The sequence below is a fragment of the Rhinoraja longicauda genome, chromosome 32 (assembly GCF_053455715.1).
Source record: "Rhinoraja longicauda isolate Sanriku21f chromosome 32, sRhiLon1.1, whole genome shotgun sequence".
NCBI lineage: Eukaryota > Metazoa > Chordata > Chondrichthyes > Rajiformes > Arhynchobatidae > Rhinoraja > Rhinoraja longicauda.
In genome coordinates this window covers 28,722,777-28,746,550 of record NC_135984.1, presented here as the reverse complement: position 1 = coordinate 28,746,550, position 23,774 = coordinate 28,722,777, and the positions used below count along the sequence as shown (strand labels likewise).

The 23,774-nt window shown below is 42.8% G+C and overlaps 2 protein-coding genes across 4 annotated transcripts in view; one reads left to right on the top strand and one right to left on the bottom strand.

The window, feature by feature from the left end:
• The window catches only part of prdm10 (PR domain containing 10), a 220,397-nt gene that overhangs the window by 165,635 nt on the left and 30,988 nt on the right, over positions 1 to 23,774 (bottom strand). The window lies entirely within an intron of this gene.
• The window catches only part of LOC144608757 (uncharacterized), a 34,071-nt gene continuing 27,749 nt past the window's right edge, over positions 17,453 to 23,774 (top strand). Inside the window, exon 1 of the mRNA XM_078426826.1 lies at positions 17,453 to 17,590. Within this exon, the coding sequence (XP_078282952.1) occupies positions 17,453 to 17,590 (138 nt within the window). The remainder of the gene's footprint in view (positions 17,591 to 23,774) is intronic.

Sequence of the window (23,774 nt, the reverse complement as noted above, 5' to 3'; positions counted from 1 at the left end):
GCTCTAATTTTGCACACGAATCTCTTGTGTGGGACCTTGTCAAAGGCTTTTTGAAAGTCCAGATACACCACATCCACTGGCTCTCCTTTATCCAGTGAATTTAAAGGATTCTGCAAGATAGGATTGGTGCTTTTTTATTTTGAAATGTGACCCAAGATGCCTGTTATAGAACTCCAGGTCTCAGAAATACAGGAAGACGGGGATCATATTGTCTGGTTCTGTACCAAGCGTGAGAACTTGTTCTTCAGCACCTTATTTCTTTATTGAACAAACACTTTACATGGGCTTTGATGGTGGTTGTGAATTTCAGCATCAATGATTCTGCCAATGAGATATAACAAGTCATTTACATCTTCCTGGTCTCACCATGGACCTTCATTATCTGACCAGAATTGGGTAAATGGGGTGGATTGGTAAAAAAAAACTTTGTCTTGCAGATGTTCAATGTATGGCCCACCCTCTCGAGGTGAAAGTATGGATGATGATGTAGCTCATCAATTGATCAAGCACCAGCCCAAATATCAACTCCACCAACAATGTTTGGGCAACCTTGGTTCCATTAGTCCTAAAGATTTTCTCCACTTCCATGGGAAGTTTATTGAAGATGAGATTCAACATTACATCAAGAAAGATTGAAAAAACCATAGAGGTTATCACACAGCTGTTTGAAAGCAGCCTTCACGGAGAATGGATCCATTAATCAACATTATGATATACATTTGGTCTGTAACAATTTGAAAGGTGAAGTTGAATTTCTATAAATGCTGAATATGAAGAGGATGTTCCACAACTACTTTCGCTTGATGGTGTCAATGGCCAGAAAAGACATTTGAGACCATCAAGCAAAGGCTTTGTGGTGTCTGGTGGTGCTCTCTGCAATTGCTTTGGAATTTTGAGGATAACGATCACATTCATTGTGTTGATGAATAAACATAACCCACACTGTGATTTGAGAAGCCACTGGGATGAGAGAGTGTAGGATTTGAGAAGTTTTCCCTCATTCTGAAAGCAACACCAAACCAAAGAGCTGCAGTTTGGACATTTTAAACGGGAGACTGGGGCTGATAGCGGAGAAAGGCTGCGGTCAGTTTACCAAGGAATGTCACAATCTGTAGGTCCTAAAATGGCCGCAGGACCTCGAGACCAGCCACAAGAGCAAGAACCTTACAGCCCAGTCTCTAGGTTTCTGCAAAGCCACGGCCAGAACAATGGATGGATATTGGCCATGCAGAAACCTGCGAAACCAGGTCGAAGTCCAGACACTAGGGCGCTGACATCAGCATACTCACAATGCCCCAAGCCGACCTACACAGTTAATCTCGTTAAGGGGGCACAATAGCCCATAGAAAACTACCTGGTAGGTGATGGGAAACCAGTTAAACCCATCACCTCGCAACGAAATACCAATTAACACCGTCTGGCCATCCCCGGTACCCCCGGACATAAGCGCAGATCAGAGAGAAAACTCATACATATCTTTTAAACAAAGAGATCCCAAGATCTGGCGGGAGATAGGACGGGTCAGAATAGTATAACTGGCCACGACTTTTGGGTTTTAAACTCAAGAAGAAATACTTGCAAGGCAGAAGTCAAACGGATGCAGGAGGAAGAAAAGACAGGCAAGTCAAACGGATGCAGGAGGAAGACAGGCAAGAAGAAGCGAAGTGCAAGAGAGAGGAACCGGCACGCAACTCGAGAAGAAATACTGCAAGAAAACCTGCAAGGAACGCAAGAAACGGAAGGAAGAAACTCAGGGGACAAGCACAACCCTCACGGAAAGCAGCGGAGAAGCAGCACGAACAGCCAGTAACCCCAGTAATAGCCCCATGGTGAGCATGTACCCCGATCTTGCATATCCTGGACATAGTTTAGTGTAGAGGGGAGAGTGGTTTGAATAAACGTGGGTGTGTAAAGGAATATGTGTTGGTCAATTTTGCGATGTGTCGTACGTTCCCCATCTTACAGTCGTGTATATGTCTTGTAGAACTGTGCGTTTTAGAATTCAGAGTAAAAGGTATTCATGTATATGTCTTGTAGAACTGTGCGTTTTATGATTCATAGTCAAAAGTATTCATGTAATTCGGTATGTGTCTTATAGATATGTCTTATAGAACTGTATAAGTATTCATGGACAATAGTCCCAAGCGCTCAATAAAAGCCTTTTCCATTTAAACCCTGGTCTTCAAATCTGGTCTGGTTGAATTTTTCTGCACTATAAACGCTCCTGCATCTAAGTCCAGTGTCTAGAACCGTAGGGGGTGAGTGGGTCGAACCACTCACGGGGAACCAGTGTGCGCGGCCTGGTCAAGGGATCAGAGCAAGGCACGGGAACCTTAGGTCGGGCGAAAGCTCGGCGCAGAAACCCCTTACAAGAGCAATGACTACTCTCCCTGTGGTGGAGCTCAGAAAGATATCTGGAGTTTCATTGTCAGACTTGGTTCCTTTTTTGAACGTGGTTATGATCTCATCTCCAAGATCTCCCAGAATATCCTCTTGCCAGGTTTGGCGATGAGTGTGGATTCACAATGCAACTGTAAACACAGTCACAAATGGTGCAGTATTGGAGCGATGTACCAAACCAAGTGGGGGACAGGAAAGCTTTCAAGGTAGAACAAAGTTAGAGAAGGAGGAGGAGACCTTAAATCAATTTGAAAACTGAGATTAGGATTTAAAAACCAAGTTGTTCTTGCACTTGGAGCAGTTGTTGGTTAGTCAGTTGGTTTAGTTTATTGTCATGTGTACCAAGGTACAGTGAAAAGCTTTTGTTGCCTGCTATCCAGTCAGCAAAAAGACAATGCATGGTTACAATTGAGCTATATACAGTGTACAGATCACATGATTAGGGAATAACGTTCAGTGCAAGGTAAAACCAGCAATGTTAGTCTGAGGGTCACCAATGAGGTAGATGGTAGTTCAGGACTTCTCTCTGGTTGTGGTAGGATGATTCAGCTGGGAAGAAGGTGTGCCTTTTCACACTTCTATACCATTTACCTGATGGGAGAGGGGAGGAGGGTGCGACTCGTCCTTGATTGATTATGCTGCTGGCCTTGCACAGGAATGAGGTAAGCATGCACAGGGTGGTACATGAAAGGAACTTGGGGGAAATTCAGATATGAGCAGCTGCATTTTCAATAAGGTTTAGGAGAGGAAAGTGCTGTCAGATAAATTGAAACAGAAAGAACAGGGCAACATTATGGAGAAGGCAGCAGAGAACCTTGGAGAGGGATGGGTCATAGGAAAAGCTCATCTCATGATTAAACACAAGATCAAGGATATTTGCCAAGAAGAGGGATCAATGTCAACAGCTTCCATCTTCTCAATTATTGTTTATCTCGTATCAAATGTGCAGCATGACAAATAAAGGGAGGACAGAGTTGAGGGCTGCCAGCACACAAGAAACCCTGATGTTAGAGGTAGTACATGGAAAAGAAATAAAATATCCATGAGCAAAGTCTGGGGAGACTTAAGACCAATGCAAGCGCCACTCTGGATGTGATCTTCAGGTTGAGATTAGAAACTGGCAAAGGATATTTCACTCATTTGGAGAAGTAGTGGAGGAGGATGTGTGGTGAAAAACAGCAGATAATTCATAGGCACAAATACATGATCTTCAGCACAACATTGCCATGCAGACCATGGTGCCTATTATTCTAATTTTGTTTTTCAGCAGTTGCTGCATTACCTATACCTTGGAAATTGAAGCGTCTATCCCGATGCCTCTTTAATGTTGTGGGTGTCTCTGCCTCCACCACCTGCTCTTTAATGTTGTGGGTGCCTCTGCCTCCGCCACCTGCTCAGGCATTGTATTACAGATTGCAAGAAGATAGACACAAAATGCTGGAGTAGCTCAGCATCTCTGGAGAGAAGGAATGGAGCATCTCTGGAGAGAAGGAATGGATGACGTTTTGGGTCGAGACCCTTCTTCAGACAGTTTTCCCATGACTTTCAGTTTGAAGAAGGGTCTCAACCCGAAACATCACCCATTCCTTCTCTCCAGAGATGCTGCCCGTCCCACTGATTTACTCCAGCTTTTTGTGTCTATCTTTGGTTTAATCCAGCATCTGTAGTTGCTTCCTACATATTACAGATTGCAAGCCTGTTCTCAGTGACAGAGTCATCCTCAGACCGCTAAACTTGCATTTATAACTTTAAAACAATGCCTTCTAGTCGTAGTCATCTCTGCCATTGGGAAACGTTTCTTTCATCCAAGCTATACCACTGTCAGGTCCCACACATCCTTCTCTACTCCGTCGAAAAACAAACCCATCTTATCCAATCTCTCATCACAATGGAAACACTATCACAACATAACTCCAACAAAACTCATCTCCAATCTCCTGGACCAAGGCACCATGACTCCCACTCTGCATAGGAGATCCTCTCCTTCCCAACACATGGGCCACAATCAGCGAGCGGATGCAAAACATCCCCCACAAATATTCTCAACACCGATGCCCTACAAATATGCTTTCTCAGTCCCTTACTATACGACCTATGCACTCATGACTCTCATGACCAAATTCTGTACCAACTCGTCGACAAGTTTGCTGATAACAAGTGGGTGGCGCAGCGGTAGAGTTGCTGTCTTACAGCGCTTACAGCGCCGGAGACCCGGGTTCCATCCCGACTACGGGTGCTGTCTGTACAGAGTTTGTACGTTCTCCCCATGACCTGCGTGGGTTTTCTCCGAGATCTTCGGTTTCCTCCCACACTCCAAAGACGTTTAGGTATGTAAGTTAATTGGCTTGGTAAATGTAAAATTGTCTCTAGTGGGTATAGGATAGTGTTAATGTGCGGCAATCACTGGTCGGCACGGACCCGGTGGGCCAAAAGGGCCTGCTTCCACGGTATCTCTAAACTAAACATCATCGTCGTAGGTCAGATCTCAAACAATGATGAGACCGAGAACAGGAATAGATGAATAGCTTAGTAACATGGTGTCATGACGATGAAGGAACCAATTATTAACTTCAGAAAACAAGAAGGAGCCAGTTATTAAATTCAGGAAACAATATGCCCCAGTCAGTAATGGTACCGAAGAATAGATGGCCGAAAGCTTCAATTCCGAGGCATAAATGTCATCAACAATTTGTCCTGCACAAACCACATAGAAACTACAGCCAAGATAACACACCAATGTCTCTACTTCATCAGAAAACCAAGGAAGTTTGGCATGTCTCCACAATTCTTACCAACTTCTGGAGATATACTGCAGAAAGCATCCTACCAGAATGAAATTGAGCTTGGTATAGCAACAGTTTTGTCCAAGATGGCAAGAAACCGTGGTGAGTTGGGGATGTCCACCACACAAAACCAGCCTCCACCACCGGTAACTCCATCTTTACTTCTGCTGCCTCAAGAAAGCAGCCAACATATTCAAGGACCCGAAACATCACCTATTCCTTTTCTCCAAAGATGCTGTCTGAGTGACAGCTTTTTGTGTCTTTCTTTTGTACTGTTCTATGTTCTGCATGCTCCATGTTCGAACCCTATTTTTGAGCTGAAATCCTGCCAGTCCTTCTGTAAATGTTGAAGGAGTGTTCTTGCTTCATTACTCTTCTACTAAGGCGACCTGAAATTCTTTTCCTTGAAAAGAAATCTCAACTTGTCCGGTCACATTAAAAGTTTCACAGATATATTACCCCTGTCCCAGTCAGATTTCTTGCATATTTCAAATTGCTATATTTAAATATCATCTCTAGAACATTAATCTGTTTCTCTATAATAAACTATAACCATTATTTTACTTCTGCAAGCTGCGGAAGTCTTTCATCTCCCCCCCACCACTCCCTCCCATGTTCTTGACACCTTAGCTCGGGGGAATGCGGCCCCCGCTTCATCCTCTAAAATTGTAAATGTTTCAACATGATTCTTTCAAACTCTAAAAAATAGTTTACCTTATCTTTCTCCAGAGTGCATTCCCTCATCCTTAGAATTAGTCTGGTGAATCTTCATTGTCCCTGTGCTACCCACTATGTCTGTCCTTGGGTATGGCGATGACTTGTACAAAATGGGTAGTATGGTGCGTAGCAAGTAGACCTGCTGCCTCATACTTCTAGTGATCTGGGTTCACTCCTGACCTCATGTGCTGTCTATTGGAGTCCGCTCATATTCCCTCTGACCATGTCAGTTTCTTCCCACGTTTAAATTGCCGGAATGGTTGTGCAGGATGCGGAGAATAAAATGGTTTAGGGTACAATTTGTGTAAAATTAGATGCTGAGTAGTCAGCTTGAATTTGGTAGGCTGAAGGACCTGCATATCTCTCTCACACTCTTACTCTAAGTGCAGTCTCACAAGGACCGTAACAATTTCAGTCTTACATTTTTAGTCTTTACATTAAAGCCATTCTCTTGCAAAAGCCGACATACTGTTTGCATTCTGAATTACCCGCTGTACCTGTCATTAATATTGAGTGATCTGTGCACAAGTCCCTCTGAAAAGAAAATGTTGTTAATCTCTTCATTTGGAAAATAATTCAGCTTCTCCAACTTTATTTTATTCCCCTACACCCAAGGTGAATGAATTCACTTTTCCAACAGGTCTGAAGATGGGTCTTGTCCTGAAACATTACCTATTCCCTTTCTCCAGACATGCTGCCTGACCAGCTGCGTAACTCCAGCTTTTTGTGTCTATCTTTCGTTCAAACCAGCATCTACAGTTTCTTCCTACACACAATCAAATACCTTACTCACCTCTGTCACCCCTCTCCACTCAGGCAGAGGATACAAAAGCTTGAAAGCACATACCAGGAGATTCAGGAACAGCTCCTTCCCTGCTGTTATCAGACGACTGAATGGTCCTCCCATGAGGTACGGTGTAATCTGATCGTCCAACCTACCTCATTATGGATAATGAACTCTCTTTATAACTGTAACACTTTCATGCTGTAACACTATATTCAGCGCTCTGGTATTGTTCTCATTGCATTACTTGTATTTACGTATGACTTGAATTTGGCTTAATGTATAGTTTGATTGACTTGATGGCACGCAGCAGAAGTTTTTCACTGTAACAATAATAATACCAATACTTTTTTACCTTATATTTCACTTGCTCAATCACTTACCTATCTGTTTTCCTGATGCTTTTCTGCATCCTCCATGAAACGTCAACAAAACTTGAAAATACTATACATCGTCCTCTGATCCAAATCATGAATATAGACTGTGAACACTTGCAGCGCCCGCACCAATCCTCACGGCACCCAATTGGTCTCAGCCTTCTAACCCTAAAATGACATTTACTCCTACTGTTTTCTGTCCATTAATCTACCTTCAAGACACACCTCTATATCAACCCCACTCCCATGTGCTCTTAATTTGCTTTAAATCTTTTGGGTACATTTTCAGACAATTGTTTAAAGTCCAAATGCACTGTATCAACTGGTTTCTCCTCCCATATTTTCCTAACTGCAAAGGCAAAAAACTTTGGAAGATTCGTCAGGCATGATTTCTCCTTCATAACCATGCTTTTGATTTTGCTCATTCCTATTGTTATCATCCATTTTCTTGCATTTTACCTCCTCCTGTTCTTGGCTATGTGGCCCTATGCATCCATTCTCCATTTCAAAATTATGCAATTACATCTGCTCTCTACATCCATGGTACACTTCTGTCATCTAATGGCACATTGCAAGATAACAACCGGTAGATCTATTTATTCCATTGTCATCTATTTCAAAATTAACTTGATTTTCTGTCCTACTTATTTTGCCATTACTTTTCCGAAACTTCCCAAACCTAGTTGTTCTCCACGATTTTGAAGAGTAGCTTTGTCTCTACTTCAATGATACATCTATATACAAAAACTCTCGTTTGTTATCTTGTTTGTGACTGAACTTCAGCCAAAACGGTACACGATAGCGCGACAATTTTAGGCCCACCTTACTCACCATTGTCACTTTAGTGATAATGCAAGTAGTTTTATTGAAATCGGTCTTATATTCTTAAAGTTATTCACATTTTAAAATTTAAAAGGAGGGGAGGAGGGAGGAGGAAGTGGGGGAGAAGGGAGAGGGGAGGGGTTGAGGAGAGAGGGGAGTGGGGGAGGACAGGGTGCTGCACCAATGCAGGACAAGTTTGGGCCCAACGGGTCCACTTGGTCTAGTTATCCTCTGTAACTGAAGCTTTACAAGATGCTCCCCGACATATGAAAATCGCCCATCTGTTATCCTCGAGTTATTTGCACTGTGCTCCTTGATGAATATTGATGCAAAGAATTGATTTAATACATCTGCCAATTCTTTGTTTCCTGTTATTAATCCACATGCCTCTTTCTACAGCAATCCCACACTTACCCTAGCCACCTTCTTGCTTTTTACATTTCCAGAGTAACTCGTACTGCTCGACTTGATATAACTTGCAAGTTTGCTCTCAAAAATCAATTTCTCTCGAGGTTTTTAAATATTTTGCTGCAAGATCTTAAGAACTATTCATCTGGCTTACCACTTTGCATTGCCTACCCTTCAATTAAACATTATCCTTCACCTCATTTGTTAACTGCAGATAGTGCCCCTTCCTCTTGGAATCCCTCTCCGATTGGGATAAATTTCCGCTGAGTGTTTTGGATTGCCAGTTGAATATCTGCCTCTGTTCATGTTCTGACCCAGCTCATTCCACCCAAGCTCCACTTCCATGTCATTCTAATTGCCCGCATTAAGGTTTAAGACAATGGTGCTCTCCTGTTGTGATCACCTCAAACTGAATCTAGAATTCTATCATACTGTGGTCGCTACCTCCTCGGAGATCTTTAACCACATCTCATTTAGCCTTCTTCATTACTCGCAAGCTTCTGTAACAGAGTAATCCCTGATGCATCCACAAATTCAATTTTGATGATATCTTTGTCAGTCTGGTTCATCTAATCAATCTCCCATGACAACAGCAGTTTCCTAAAACATGGCCTAAATATTAAAATCTACCATAAGTTCACATTTTGGGGGCCTATAAACTACTTCCACCCAGGACTTTCCTCCCCTGCATTTCTCTACATCGTAGGCATTAGATCATATGCTGCTATTTCTTCTGTCAATTCATCTATCTTATTGCAAATGCTACATGCATTAAAAAAGACATAAGCTTTGGCTAAGTTTTATACTAACTCTTAAATTGCTCTGTGCTGTACTTGTGCTTACATTTTCTAGCCCAGTCCCTCACAGTTGCGTGTCATCTGCTCCTTCACAATTCTGTGCCATCACTATCTCTCCTCCTCTCGATTTATTACACATCCCATTCTCAGAATCCTTCCCCAGCTATTGTGTTTACATTCTTTCTACAACTTATTGCCAGGAAACTGGTCCAACACAATTCAGGTGAAGCCCATCTGAATGGAACTGCTCTCACTTTCCCAACCTGCCTCATGAATTGAAACCATTTCCAACATACCAAGCTTTGAGCCACACAGTTACTTATCTTATCCTATTTACCTTTTGCCAAATTGCATGTGTGTTCAGTTAATAATCCAGAGATCATCCTTGGATTCTGCTTCTTAAAGTTTGGCCCGCTTCCCTCAATCTTTCAGCAGAACCTCACTGTTTGCCGTATTTATGCCAATAGTGCTGAGGTGGTCCTTCCCTTCCTACTTCCAGTTCTTCTCTTGTTCAGAAAACCCTTAACTCAACCCTATCACAAGGCAGGCATTGCAGCTTTCAAGAATCTGTCTTTGCAGCAGAAGAAAACATTTTATGTCCCGCAATTATACCTAGTCACCATAAAATCCTCCAAATATTTCCAAGCCAGCGTCCCCAACGGAGACCCTGATTACACTAAATTGCCCAATTGCAATCTTCTGAATTAGAAATAGATGCTCCATTTTATGGAGCTGGAAGTACTCAGGTCAGCAGCAATTATGGATGCTGTCTGACCTCGAGTATTTCTAGCGTGTTTTTATTCTCATTTCCAACATATTCCTTTTTGCATTACTTTATTCCAAGTTCAACAAGGCAAAAGATTACCAAGTGAGCAAATTGAGTGAGTGATTCAGGGTGTTCTCAAAGCCGCTGGGGGAAAAAAAACAGTAAATTCCCTCAATTTTCAAGGGAATTCCTGGCTGATGAACACTGAAATGCAGGAGCACAAAGAATCATACAGAGAACAGTCATTGCAAGCAGGCAAAAACCAGTAGAATGAAAGTACATCACTTCCCGTACCACCTCTTCCAGCCTAACCTGTGGCAACTTTTACAGGCACATACTGACCTCATTCGCCATCAAGCACCCAAGAACCATATATATCCATGTGGAATGGACCCAAACAGATTAAAGTTTTTTTGTTGGTATTTCTCAGAGTTTCAGTGAAGGAAGATAATGCAACATTCATCAGCAAAATCTACTTCCATCTCCTTCCTACTACTGTGCCAATCAAATAACTTTTACTCACCATAAATATCTCATTCAATTTTGTATTGATGCATTGTAAAGCTTAACTTGCTGGACTCCTGCAGTAGGTATGGTGAAGGAATTGCAACAAGTGCATCTGGATTTTGAGCAACAATACAAATTCACGTTATGAAAATGAATAACAGTTTATGCAGCACCTGAACATCCACGGTAAGCAATGGAGTGTACAGGCGTGCGAGTTGCTATGAAAGCACCTCAATGATCAAAAGTAACAAATCTTGTACAGAATACATATGATGAATGGTGGTGAAAAGTGTAGACAGAACACAAACAATGTAATCAAAGTGGTGATGAGATTCTTGAATGACATTATCACTGCAGCTATCCTAGTTCGAGATTCATAAGTGAGAGGATCAGAATTAGGCCACTCAGCCCATCTACTCCACCAATCATGGCTGATCTATCTTTCCCCTCTCAACACCATTCTCCTTTCCATAACCCCTGGCACCCATACTAATCAAGAATCTATCAATCTCTGCCTTAAAAACATCCATTGGCCTCCACAGCCTTCTGTGGCAATGAATTCCACAGATTCGCCACTCTGACTAAAGAAATTCCTCCTCATCTCCTTCCTAAAGATACATCCTATATTCTGAGGCTATGGCCTCTGGTCCTAGACTTTCTCACTAGCGGAAACATCCTCTCCACACACACTCTATCCAGGCGTTTCACTGTTTGAGGTTTCCTAGTCAGACACAGAATTGCCAAAATCTCTGACATGAACTATCTTACAAAAGCTGTTATGCAATAGTCAATTGCAATCTTTGACTTAAAATGAAATCATTTGGAACTTCACCATATTTCTCCTGGAAAGCCCATTTTCCAGACCCACAATTTTAGTATGTGCTTTCTTGGTTCAAGTATGAGCAAAGGATACATAAAACCAATAGAACCAAAAAAGACAAATGCCACTGACGCCCCTAACTCTCAAATCTATTGGCCTAAATCAAAATTAAAACCCTCATCCAGCTTCCACCTCATGACCAACTTATCGCACTTCAGCAATTTTTTTTCCTTCTTTTCATTATATCATATTCTCATCCTGCCAATAGATACAGCTACTTATCTTCATGTTTTGCTAATCATTCATGTTAGGTAAATTACTATCGTTTTAGAGTCGGGTCATGTGACACAGAAGCAGGCCCTTTGGCCCAACTGGGGCCGACACACCTCGTCCCACCTCCCTATGTTTAGTCCATATCCCTCTAAATTTTTCCAATCCACGTGCCTGTTTGAATGTCTTTTAAATGTTGTTATAGTTTCTGCCTCAACCACCTCCTCTGGCAGCTCATTCCATACACCCTCCACGCTCTGTGTGAAAAGGTTGCCCCTCAGATTCCTATTAAATATTTCCCATCTCACCTTAAACCTATGTCCTCTGGAACAGGATTCCCCTACTCTCGGTAAAAAAAAACTGTGCATCCACCCTATCTATTCCCCTCATGACCTTATACACCTTTATAAGATCACCAGTCATCCTCCTACACTCCAAGGCATACAGTCCTAGCATGCCCTCAAGTTCAGGCAACATCCTCATAAATGATCTGTGCACTCTTTCCAGGTTAACATCATCTTTCCTATAGCAGGGTAACCAAAACTGAACACAGAACTACAACTGTGGCCTCGCCTGTGTCTAGTACAGCTGTAATATGATATCCCAATTCTATACTCAATACCCTGATCTGACATTGATCTATTTTTCACTCTCTTCATCCATCTGCCAACCAAATTCTCCCCACTAGCCCCCCCCCCCCACCTTACCTGTATCCACCCATCACTTGCCAGGCTTTGTTCTGCTCCCACCTCTCCTTTCCAGCTTTGCCTACCCCCCAAATCTCAGTCTGAAGGGATCCAACCAAAAACATCATCTGTCCATTTCCTCCACAGATGTTGTTTGACCCACTGCCTTCTGAAAGATATGAAATATATTGTTCTTTATCTCTTTCAGTCATTGTTCGTTATCTCTCTACATCAGTGCATCTTAAACAAGCGAATGGTTCACCCAAGGGTGAATGAAATTATTTTGGGGTGAATGAAACTAGAGGGGAGAATGAAGAGTGAATGATTTAATATATATAAAATTATACACAAGGGATAAGAAGATGTAAATTACCAAAAAACATAAGAAAATTTAGTCGAGGGTGAATGAAATTTTGTGATAAAGACTCAAGGGTGAAAGACACTGAAATAGTTTAAGAAGCACTGCACATCATCCCCTATATCTCGTTTCCCTTATCCCTAACCAGTCTGAAGGATCTTGACCCAAATCGTCACCTATTCCTTCTCTCCAGACACGCTGCCTGTCCAGCTGAGTTAATCCAGCTTTTTGTGCCTATCTTCAGTTTAAACCAGCATTTACAGTCCCTTCCTACACACTTTCTCAAATCCAGCACACATATCATGATTATTCTAAGAAAATAACTGCAGATGCTGGTACAAATCGATTTATTCACAAAATGCTGGAGTAACTCAGCAGGTCAGGCAGCATCTCGGGAGAGAAGGAATGGGTGACGTTTCGGGTCGAGACCCTTCTTCATGATTATTCATTACATATACAGTGCCCTTCATAATGGTTGGAACAAAAACCCATCATTTATTTATTAGCTTGTCCTCCAAGATAGAAAAAAATCACACGTGGTTAAAGTGCACATTGTCAGATTTTAATAAAGGCCATTTTTATCCATTATGGTTTCACCATGTAGAAATTACAGCTGTGTTTATACATAGTCCCCCCATTTCAGGGCACCATAATGTTTGGGACACATGGCTTCACAGGTGTTTGTGATTGCTCAGGTGTATTTAATTGCCTCCTTAATGCAGGAATAAGAGAGCTCAGCACCTAGTCTTTCCTCCAGTCTTTCCATCAACTTTATCAACATGAGGACCAAAGTTGTGCCGATAAAAGTCAAAGAAGCCATCATGAGACTGAGAAACAAGAATAAAACTGTTAGACATCAACCAATCCTTAGGCTTACCAAAATCAACTGTTTCGAACATAATTAATAAGAAAGAGAGCACTGGTGAGCTTACTCACCGCAAAGGGACTGGCAGGCCAAGGAAGACCTCCGCAGCTGATGACAGACGAATTCTCTCTATAATAAAGAAAAATCCCCAAACACCTGTCCGACAGATCAGAAACACTCTTCGGGAGTCAGGTGTGGATTTGTCAATGACCACTGTCCGCAGAAGACTTCATGAACAGAAATACAGAGGCGACACTACAAGATGCAAATCACTGGTTAGCCGCAAAAATAGGATGGCCAGGTTACAGTTTGCCAAGAAGTATTTAAAAGAGCAACCACAGTTCTGGAAAAAGATCTTGTGGACAGATGAGACGAAGATTAACTTCTATCAGAGTGATGGCAAGGGCAAAGTATGGAGGAGAGAAGGAACTGCCCAAGATCCAAAGCATACCACCTCATCTGTGAAACATGGTGGTGGGGATGTTGTGGCCTGGGCATGTATGACTGCTGAAGGAACTCGTTCACTTATCTTCATTGATGATACAACTGCTGATGGTAGTGGCATAATGAATTTTAAAGTGTAGAGACACATCCTATCTGCTCAAGTTCAAACAAATGCCTCAAAACACATTGGCCAGCAGTTCATTCTACAGCAAGACAATGATCCCAAACATACGGCTAAAGCAACAAAGGAGTTTTTCAAAGCTAAAAAATGGGCAATTCTTGATTGGCCAAGTCAATCACCCGATCTGAACCCAATTGAGCATGCCTTTTATATGCTGAAGAGAAACCTGAAGGGTACTAGCCCCCAAAACAAGCATAAGCTAAAGATGACTGCAATACAGGCCTGGCAGAGCATCATCAGAGAAGACACCCAGCAAATGGTGATGTCCATGAATCGCAGACTTCAAGTAGTCATTGGATGCAAAGAATATGCAACAAAACACTAACATGACTACTTTCATATACATGACATTGCTGTTTCCATAACATTATGGTGCCCTGAAATGGGGGGACTATGTATAAACACAGCTGTAATTTCTACATGGTGAAACCAAAATGGATAAAAACGGCCTTTATTAAAATCTGGCAATGTGCACATCAACCACATGTGATTTTTTCTATTACAAATCTCAAATTGTGGAGTACAGAAGCAAATAAATAAATGATGTCCCAAACATTGTGGAGGGCACTGTATAGTGAGGGACCCAACCTGAAACATCACCTATCCATTTTCCCCCGGGTATGCTCCCCAAGCCACTGAGTTTCAGCATTTTGTGTCTTTGATAATCTGCAGTTCCTTATTATTATATTAATTATCCTTGACTGGACTTACATAGAAACATAGAATATAGGTGCAGGAGAAGGCCATTCAGCCCTTTGAACCAGCACCACCATTCATTGTGATCATGGCTGATCATGCACAATCAGTAACCTGTGCCCAACTTCTCCCCATATCCCTTGATTCCACTAGCCCCGAGAGCTCCATCTAACTCGCTCTTAAATTCATCCAGTGATTTGGCCTCCACTGCCCTCTGTGGCAGAGAATTCCACAAATTCACAACTCTCTGGGTGAAAAAGTTCCTTCTCACCTCAGCTTTAAATGGCCTCCCCTTTATTCTAAGACTGTGGCCCCTGGTTCTGGACTCCCCCAACATTGGGAACATTTTTCCTGCATCTAGCTTGTCCAGTCCCTTTATAACTTTATATGTTTCTATAAGATCCCCTTTCATCCTTCTAAACTCCAGTAAATGCAAGCCTAGTCTTTTTAATCTTTCCTCATATGATAGTCCCGCCATCCCAGGGATCAATCTTGTGAATCTACGCTGCATTGCCTCAATTACAAAGATGTCCTTCCTCAAATTAGGAGACAAAAACTGTACACAATACTCCAGATATGGTCTTACCAGGGCCCTATACAACTGCAGAACAACCTCTTTACTCCAATACTGAAATCCTCTCGTTATGAAGGCCAACAAGCCATTAGCTTTTTTCACTGCCTGCTGTACCTGCACACCAACTTTCAGTGACTGGTGCACAAGGACACCCAGGTCTCACTGCACTTCCCCCTTACCTAACCTGACACCATTGAGATAATAATCTGCCTCCTTGTTTTTGCCGCCAAAGTGGATAACCTCACATTTATCTACATTACTAGACCAAGTTGGGCCCAAAACTCTCCTGCATTGGTGCAACACCCTCTCCTCCACCCCTCCCCCCTTCCCTCCACCCCTCTCCCCCTCCCCTCCCTCTTCCCCTCCTTTCCCCCTCACCCTATCCCCCTCAACCCCCCTTATCCTCCCTCCCTCCCTAGGAGATAGTTTTAAACTTTAAAATGTGAATAACCTTTAAAATATAACACCGATTTCAAAGAAACCTGTTCCATTATCTCCAAAAGGACGACGGTGAGTAAGGTGGGCCTAAAATTGTCGCGCTATCGTGTACCGTTTTGGCTGTAGTTCAGGAACCCTGCAATCTCCTAACATCTTCACAGTTCACACTGCCACCCAGCTTTGTGTCATCTGCAAGCTTGCTAGTGTTACTTCTAATTCCTTCATCCAAACCATTAATATATACTAGACCAAGTGGACCAGTTGGGCCCAAATCTCTCCTGCATTGGTGCAGCACCCCTCCCCCCCCCCTCCCCTCCTTCCTCAACCATCCCCTCTCCCTTCTCCCCTCCCCCTTTTAAACTTAAAAATGTGAATAACTTAAAAAATATAACACCGATTTCAATAAAACTACTTGCATTATCACTAAGGTGACAATGGTGAGTAACGCGGGAGGAAATAAACGCATGAATGATTTTTTCTAGATCTTCAAATTGCTCGCTCTAGTTGACTACAATGGAATCGACCTCCTCCACGTTGCAGGCAGTGCATTCCCAACTCCAAGCACACAATGCGGTCAAAACCTTTCCTCATGTCACTCTTGATTCGTTCACCTTTGATCTCTGCCCCTCCAAAAAGAGAACAGTCTTTACCTATACAGATTGGACTTCATCTTTTTATATACTTCGACCAATTCTCCTTCTCCTCTCTAAATTAGTGTCTCACACCAATCCCTGTAAATGTAGTCCCTCATGCCTAGAACCATTCTGATATTTTTTTCCAGACCTTCTCTGGTGGCCCCACATCCTCCTTATTGATAAAGACTAAAATTGTGTTTGCCCTATCAATTGGATTCTCAAACCTTGCTGTCACTTTCAATGATTACTGCACACACACTCTCAGGTCACTTTGTTCATTTTTAAATCTTGCCTTTCCTCATGCTTCCTTACAAACTACATTATCTGTCCACCAGTCTTGAATATGCTGAGTGACTAAATCTGTCGGAAAGAACTGCAGATGCTGGTTTAAATCGAAGGTAGGCACAAAATGCTGGAGTAACTCAGCAGGACACAGCATCTCTGGAGAGAAGGAATGGGTGACGTTTCGGGTCGAGACAACTTCTTCTGACTAAATCTTTATAGTCCTCTGGGATGAAGAATACCAAAGTCTACTTTCTATATATTCCAGACCATCACACAAACCAATCTCCCTCCATTGACTCTATCTACACTTCATGCTGCCTCAGCAAGGCCGCCAACATCATCAAGGACCAGTCTCACCCCAGACACTACCTCCCCTCTCCAATCAGTAAGGTGCAGGTGAGAAAACACTCACCTCCAGATTCAGGGACAGTTTCTTCCCAGGTGTTAACAGGCAAGTGAACCATCCTATCATCAACTAGAGTGTGGTCCCAAGCCACTATATACCTCATTGGAGACCTTTGGACTATCTTTAATTGGTGTTTGCTGGACTTAATCTTGTACCAATCGTTATTCCCTTTATCCTGTATCTGTAAACTGTGGACGGCTTGATTGTAATCCAGTTTTTCCGCTGACTAGATAGCACGCAACAAAAAAGCTTTTCATCGTACCTATGTGACAATAAACTAAACTAAACTTCTGAATGAGAAAGAAAACTTCAACAGAGGCATCACAGGGCTACATGCACAATCCCCTACTCTACTCTCTCTATACCCATGATTGCGCAGTCAGGCAGAGCTCCATCACCATCTTTACATTCATCGACCATACCACCATATTGGATGAATAACTGGTCACAATGTCAAAAGTACAAGAGGGAGATCTGTAATATGATTGAGTGGTGCCAGAACCACAATCTTGCCATCAATGATGGCAAGACCAAGGAATCACCTCAAACGACTGAGGAAGTAGAGGCATTGGTATGCTTTATTTGTAATTGCATCAATGTGCTGGGCCAGGACAGATTATCAAAGCTGTGTCTGCCCACTGGGGCATGGGTATAGAGAGTAGATTAGGGGACTGAGCGCACACAGCATTAAGGTGCCCCTGTACTGATGGTCAGTGACAAAGAGCTGTTGTTGCCAACTTGTACTGATCAAGTTCTGCCAATGAGGAAGTCATTGATCTTGATATATGAATGTGCGAAGTGTAAGAAGAAAAGTAGATGAGCTTGAAGCTCAGTTAGAGATTGGTAGGTATGACATTCTGGGGATTACAGAGACGTGGCTACAGAAAAATCAGGATGGGAACTGGATATTCACGGTTATATGTCCTATAGAAAGGACAGGCAGGTGGGTAGAGGAGGTGGGGTAGCTCTGTTGCTGATGTTTGGAATTCAGTCCCTTGCAAGGGGTGACATTGGGACTGACGATGTAGAGTCACTGTGGATAGAGTTGAGGAATTGTAAAGGTAAGAAGACACTAATTGGAGTTCTCTACAGACCCCCAAACAGTAGCCTGGATATAGGGTGTAAGTTGCAGCAGAAGTTAAAATTGGCATGTAACAAAGGTAATGTCACTGTAGTTATGGGGATTTCAATATGCAGGTAGACTGGGAAAATCAGGTTGGTTCTGGACCCCCGGAAAGGGGGTTTGTAGAGTGCCTCCGAGATGGATTCTTAGAGCAGCGTGTAATGGAGCCTACCAGAGAAGGCAATTCTGGATTTAGTGTTGTGAACCAGATTTAATAAGGTAACTCAAGGTAAAGGAACCGCTTGGAGGTAGTGACCATAAGTCATGTGTGCAGGAGTTTGTAAAACGTGTGCAGGATAGTTTTTTGCAGCAATACGTAGAGGTACCTACCAGAGAAGGGGCAGTGTTGGACCTCCTGTTAGGAAATGAGACGGGTCAGGTGACGGAGGTATGTGTTGAGGAGCACTTTGGGTCTAGTGATCACAATGCCACTAGTTTCAATATAATTATGGAGAAGGTCAAATCTGGACCAAGGGTTGAGATTTTGGATTGGAGAAAGGCTAATTTTGAGGAGATGAGAAAGGATTTAAAAGGAGTGAAATGGGACATTTTGTTTTATGAAAAGGATATAATAGAGAAATGGAGGATATTTAAAGGTGAAATTTTGAGAGTACAGAGTCTTTATGTCCCTGTTCGGTGGAAAAGAAAGAATAATAATTTGAAAGAGCCGTGGTTTTCCAGGGAAATTGGACACTTGGTTTGGAAAAAGAGGGAGATATACAATAAATATAAGCAGCAAGGAGTAAATGAGGTTCTTGAGGAATATAAAGAATGTAAAAGGAATCTTAAGAAGGAAATTAGAAAAGCGAAAAAGAGATATGAGGTTGCTTTGGCAAGTAATGTAAAAGTAAACCCCAAGGGGTTCTACAGATATGTCAATAGCAAAAGGATAGCGAGGGATAAAATTGGTCCATTAGAGAGTCAGAGTGGACAGCTATGTGCTGAGTCGGAAGAAATGGGGGAGATATTAAACAATTTCTTTTCTTCGGTATTCACCGAGGAGAAGGATATTGAATTATGTGAGGTAAGCGAAACAAGTAGAGTAGTGTTGGAAATTATGAGGATCAAAGAAGAGGAGGTACGGACACTTTTGAAAAATATAAAAGTGGATAAGTCTCCAGGTCCTGATAGGATATTCCCTAGGACATTGAGGGAAGTTAGTGCAGAAATAGCAGGGGCTATGACGGAAATATTTCAAACGTCATTAGAAACGGGGACGGTGCCGGAAGATTGGCGCATTGCGCATGTTGTGCCTTTGTTTAAAAAAGGTTCTAAAAGTAAACCTAGCAATTATAGACCTGTTAGTTTGACGTCTGTGGTGGGAAAATTAATGGAAAAGATACTTAGGCACAATATATATAAGCACATGGATAAACAAGGCCTGATTAGAAACAGTCAACGTGGATTTGTGCCTGGAAGGTCATGTTTGACTAATCTTCTTAAATTTTTTGAAGCGGTTACCAGGGAAATTGATAAGGGCAAGGCTGTGGATGGAGTACTGTGTGCAGTTTTGGTCTCCAAATTTGAGGAAGGATATTCTTGCTATTGAGGGCGTGCAGCGTAGGTTCACTAGGTTGATTCCCGGAATGGCGGGACTGTCGTATGTTGAAAGGCTGGAGCAATTAGGCTTGTATACACTGGAATTTAGAAGGATGAGGGGGGGGATCTTATTGAAACATATAAGATAATTAGGGGATTGGACACATTAGAGGCAGGAAACATGTTCCCAATGTTGGGGGAGTCCAGAACAAGGGGCCACAGTTTAAGAATAAGGGGTAGGCCATTTAGAACGGAGATGAGGAAGAACTTTTTCAGTCAGAGAGTGGTGAAGGTGTGGAATTCTCTGCCTCAGAAGGCAGTGGAGGCCAGTTCGTTGGATGCTTTCAAGAGAGAGCTGGATAGAGCTCTTAAGGATAGCGGAGTGAGGGGGTATGGGGAGAAGGCAGGAACGGGGTACTGATGGAGAGTGATCAGCCATGATCGCATTGAATGGCGGTGCTGGCTCGAAGGGCTGAATGGCCTACTCCTGCACCTATTGTCTGTTGTCTATTGTCTATTGACAAGGGAAGTTAGAGGTGGAATAAAGCTAAAAGAAAAGATGTATAAGATAGCAAAGAGTAGTGGGAAGCCAGAGGAGTGGGCAACTTTCAAAGAACAACAGAAGATAGCAAAAAGGGCAATATAGGCTGAAAAGCTGAGGTACGAAGTAAAGCAGGCCAAGAATATAAAGGAGGACAGTAAAAGCTTCTTTAGGTATGTTAAGAGAGAAAGATTAGTAAAGACACATGTGGGTCCCTTGAAGGCAGAAACGGGTGAAATTATTATGGGTAACAAGGAAATGGCGGAAGAGTTGAACAGGAGTGCCGCAAGGCTCGGTGCTGGGGCCGCAACTATTTGCAATATATATTAATGATTTGGAGGATGGAATTAGAAGTAACACTAGCAAGTTTGCAGATAACACAAAGCTGGGTGGCAGTGTGAACTGCGAAGAGGATGTTAGGAGGTTGCAGGGTGACGGACAGATTGAGTGAGTGGGTAGATGCATGGCAGATGCAGTATAATGTGGATAAATGTGAGGTTATCCATTTTGGCGGCAAAAGTAAGGAGGCAGATTATTATCTCAATGGTGTCAGGTTAGGTAAAGGGGAAGAGCAAAGAGACCTTGGTGTCCTTGTACACCAGTCACTGAAAGTAAGAGTACAGGTACAGCAGGCTGTGAAGAAAGCTAATGGCATGTTGGCCTTCATAACGAGAGGATTTGAGTACAGGAGCAAAGAAGCCCTTCTGCTGTTGTACAGGACCCTGGTGAGACCACATCTGGAGTATTGTGTGCAGTTTTGGTCTCCTAATTTGAGGAGTGCTTTGAGGCAGTGCAGCGTAGGTTCACGAGGTTAATCCCTGGGATGGAGGGACTGTCATATGAGGAAAGATTAGGAAGACTAGGCTTGTATTCCCTGGAGTTTAGAAGGATGAGAGGGGATCTTATAGAGACGTATAAAATCATAAAAGGACTAGACAAGCTAGATGCAGGAAAAATGTTCCCAATGTTGGGGGAGCCCAGAACCAGGGGACACAGTCGAAGAATAAAGGGGAGGCCATTTAAAACTGAGGTGAGAGGAAACTTTTTCACCCAAAGAGTTGTGAATTTGTGGAATTCTCTGCCACAGAAGGCAGTGGAGGCAAATTAACTGGATGAATTTAAAAGAGAGTTAAATAGAGCTCTAGGTGCTAATGGAATCAAGGGATATGGGGAGAAGGCAGGCACAGCTTACTGATTGTAGATGATCAGCCAAGATCACAAGGCCCAAAGGACCAAATGGCCTTCTCCAGCACCTATTTTCTATGTTGCGAAGGGAGGATGCATGCTTGCTTGTGCTGAATAACAACCTGTTACGTTTATAACTCTAGTTTCGGTGGCTCATTTAAAGTCACCATAGAGCAAAGAGACCAGACCAATACAAATAGTCCAGACTCTCTCTCTCATTAATATTACCTTGCACATTGGCCTTTCAGCTCATTGATAGCTCATCAGCAGGTTGATGGTCGAAACAAAGAACTGCAGACGCCGGTTAATACACAAAGGACACAAAGTACTGGGGTAACTCAAAATGGCAGGCAGTTTCCCTGAAGAACATGCATAGATGATGTTTCAGGTCGAGCTTCTTCAGACTGATTGTGTGCCCTGGGGGGAGGGGGCCGGGGGGGGGGGGGGGGGAGAAGAATTCTGTAAAAGGGGAGAGCAGGACAAAGCATGGCAGGTAGAAGGTTCACACAGGCGTGGGTTATTTTTTGATAAGCTGGAACAAAGGCAGAGATAAGAACAGTAGGTATGAACAGGTTTGAAGAGTTGTGGGGGATTCCAGGGAAAGTAGCGGGGGGTGGTGGAGGGGAGAAATAGGTACGAGTCCAGTTTGCACAAGCTATCCACCGTTGATGGATTGTAGGAAAAAAACATTGGAAATCTCAGAGAATGTGCAAACTCCACGGACAGCAGAGGTCAGGATTGAACCCAGGTCATTGGAAACAACAGCATCACAGTACCAATGAAGTAGCTAAAGAGGGTTGGCTCTCCAACACTGCCCCAAGGAAATCCTCTTGTGATGTTCTGTGATTAGGAAGCTTGACTTACAACAGTCTAACTTCCCTTTGTGCGAGGCACAATTCCAAGCACTGGAGTACATCCCCCTTGATACCTATTGACTTTAGCTTTACCAGGGCTCCTTGGTGCAATGCTGGTGTGATGCCTTGAAGATCAGGAGCAGAGATTCATCTTGTTTCTAGTTGGTTTGGATCAAGGACAAAATTAGAATATGTCCATATGGGACACAACTACGTAATGGTGAACAACTGCCACTTTATAGCAGTGTTGATGACAACTTTCATCATTTTGGAAGAACTGAATATATCAGTATTGGTTTATAGCCACATTAGAATTATCCTACGCTTCGTGAACAGGAGATAATAGACAACTGTCCATTAGATAACATCATTAATGCACCAGACACACTGGCAGGTGGATAGAGCATTGAGATCATAAAATGTTCCAGCTGGTTCTGGAACATATGATCTTACTGCTCCATCTAATGCTCAAATATTTTGAGCAAGGTTCAAATTGCTAAAGCATGTCTTTGTAATGGTGGGGATCTCAGGAGTACGTTTGTGTCTTTTTTACTCCAAAGTGAAGGCGACTTAGGCTCTGTGAGTGCTGTAATTGGCCCATTCTACCAATTCTTCCATGGCCAGATGTATCTTTCACAGGTGAAAGACAAAAGCAAGTGGGGATTTCATTCTGGTTCCACTCACTGTCATAAAATTCAGTCTGACAGCAAAATCTTGAAGGATTTAGCCAGTTGATTCAGTGATGGCGCCATCAAATCATTCTTAGTGTTGGTGTTTGACTTCCCCAACTCAACAATTTGTGCACCCGTTACTTTGTGTATTAGCCAAGCATTGTTCAACATATAGAGGCAGAGAGTTGTAAGGCACAGAAAAGGCACCTCAGCCCATCAAGTCCATGCTGACCAAGTTCCACATGACTATCAAGTCTCGAAGATTCCACCACTCAGTTACACACTAGTGCCAATTTAAATTGGACAATTAATCTGGCAACCTAGAAATCTTCAGGATACAGGAAGAAACCAAAATACCCATGGAAAACCCCCATTGTCATGAAGAGAAACTCCACATAACATCAGAAAGTGCCATTGGATCCCCGTGACGGTGAAAGTTCAAAAGCAGATCACAAGATCACTCCAACTGAGAGCACTGTTTCAGCAGCTGAATGAGGACACAGTACATGGTAAATCAGGAGGGTGTTTCTTTACCCATATATATATAACATATAACAACTACAGCATGGAAACAGGCCTGTCCGGCCCTAGCAGTCCACGCCGACCATTCTCCCTGACCTAGTCTCATCTACCTGCACTCAGACCATAACCCTCCAATCCCCTCCTATCCATATACCTATCCAATTTACTCTTAAATAATAAAATCGAGCCAGCCTCCACCACTTCCACCGGAAGCCCATTCCATACAGCCACAACCCTCTGAGTAAAGAAGTTCCCCCTCATGTTACCCCTAAACCTTTGTCCCTCAATTCTGAAGCTATGTCCCCTTGTTGGAATCTTCC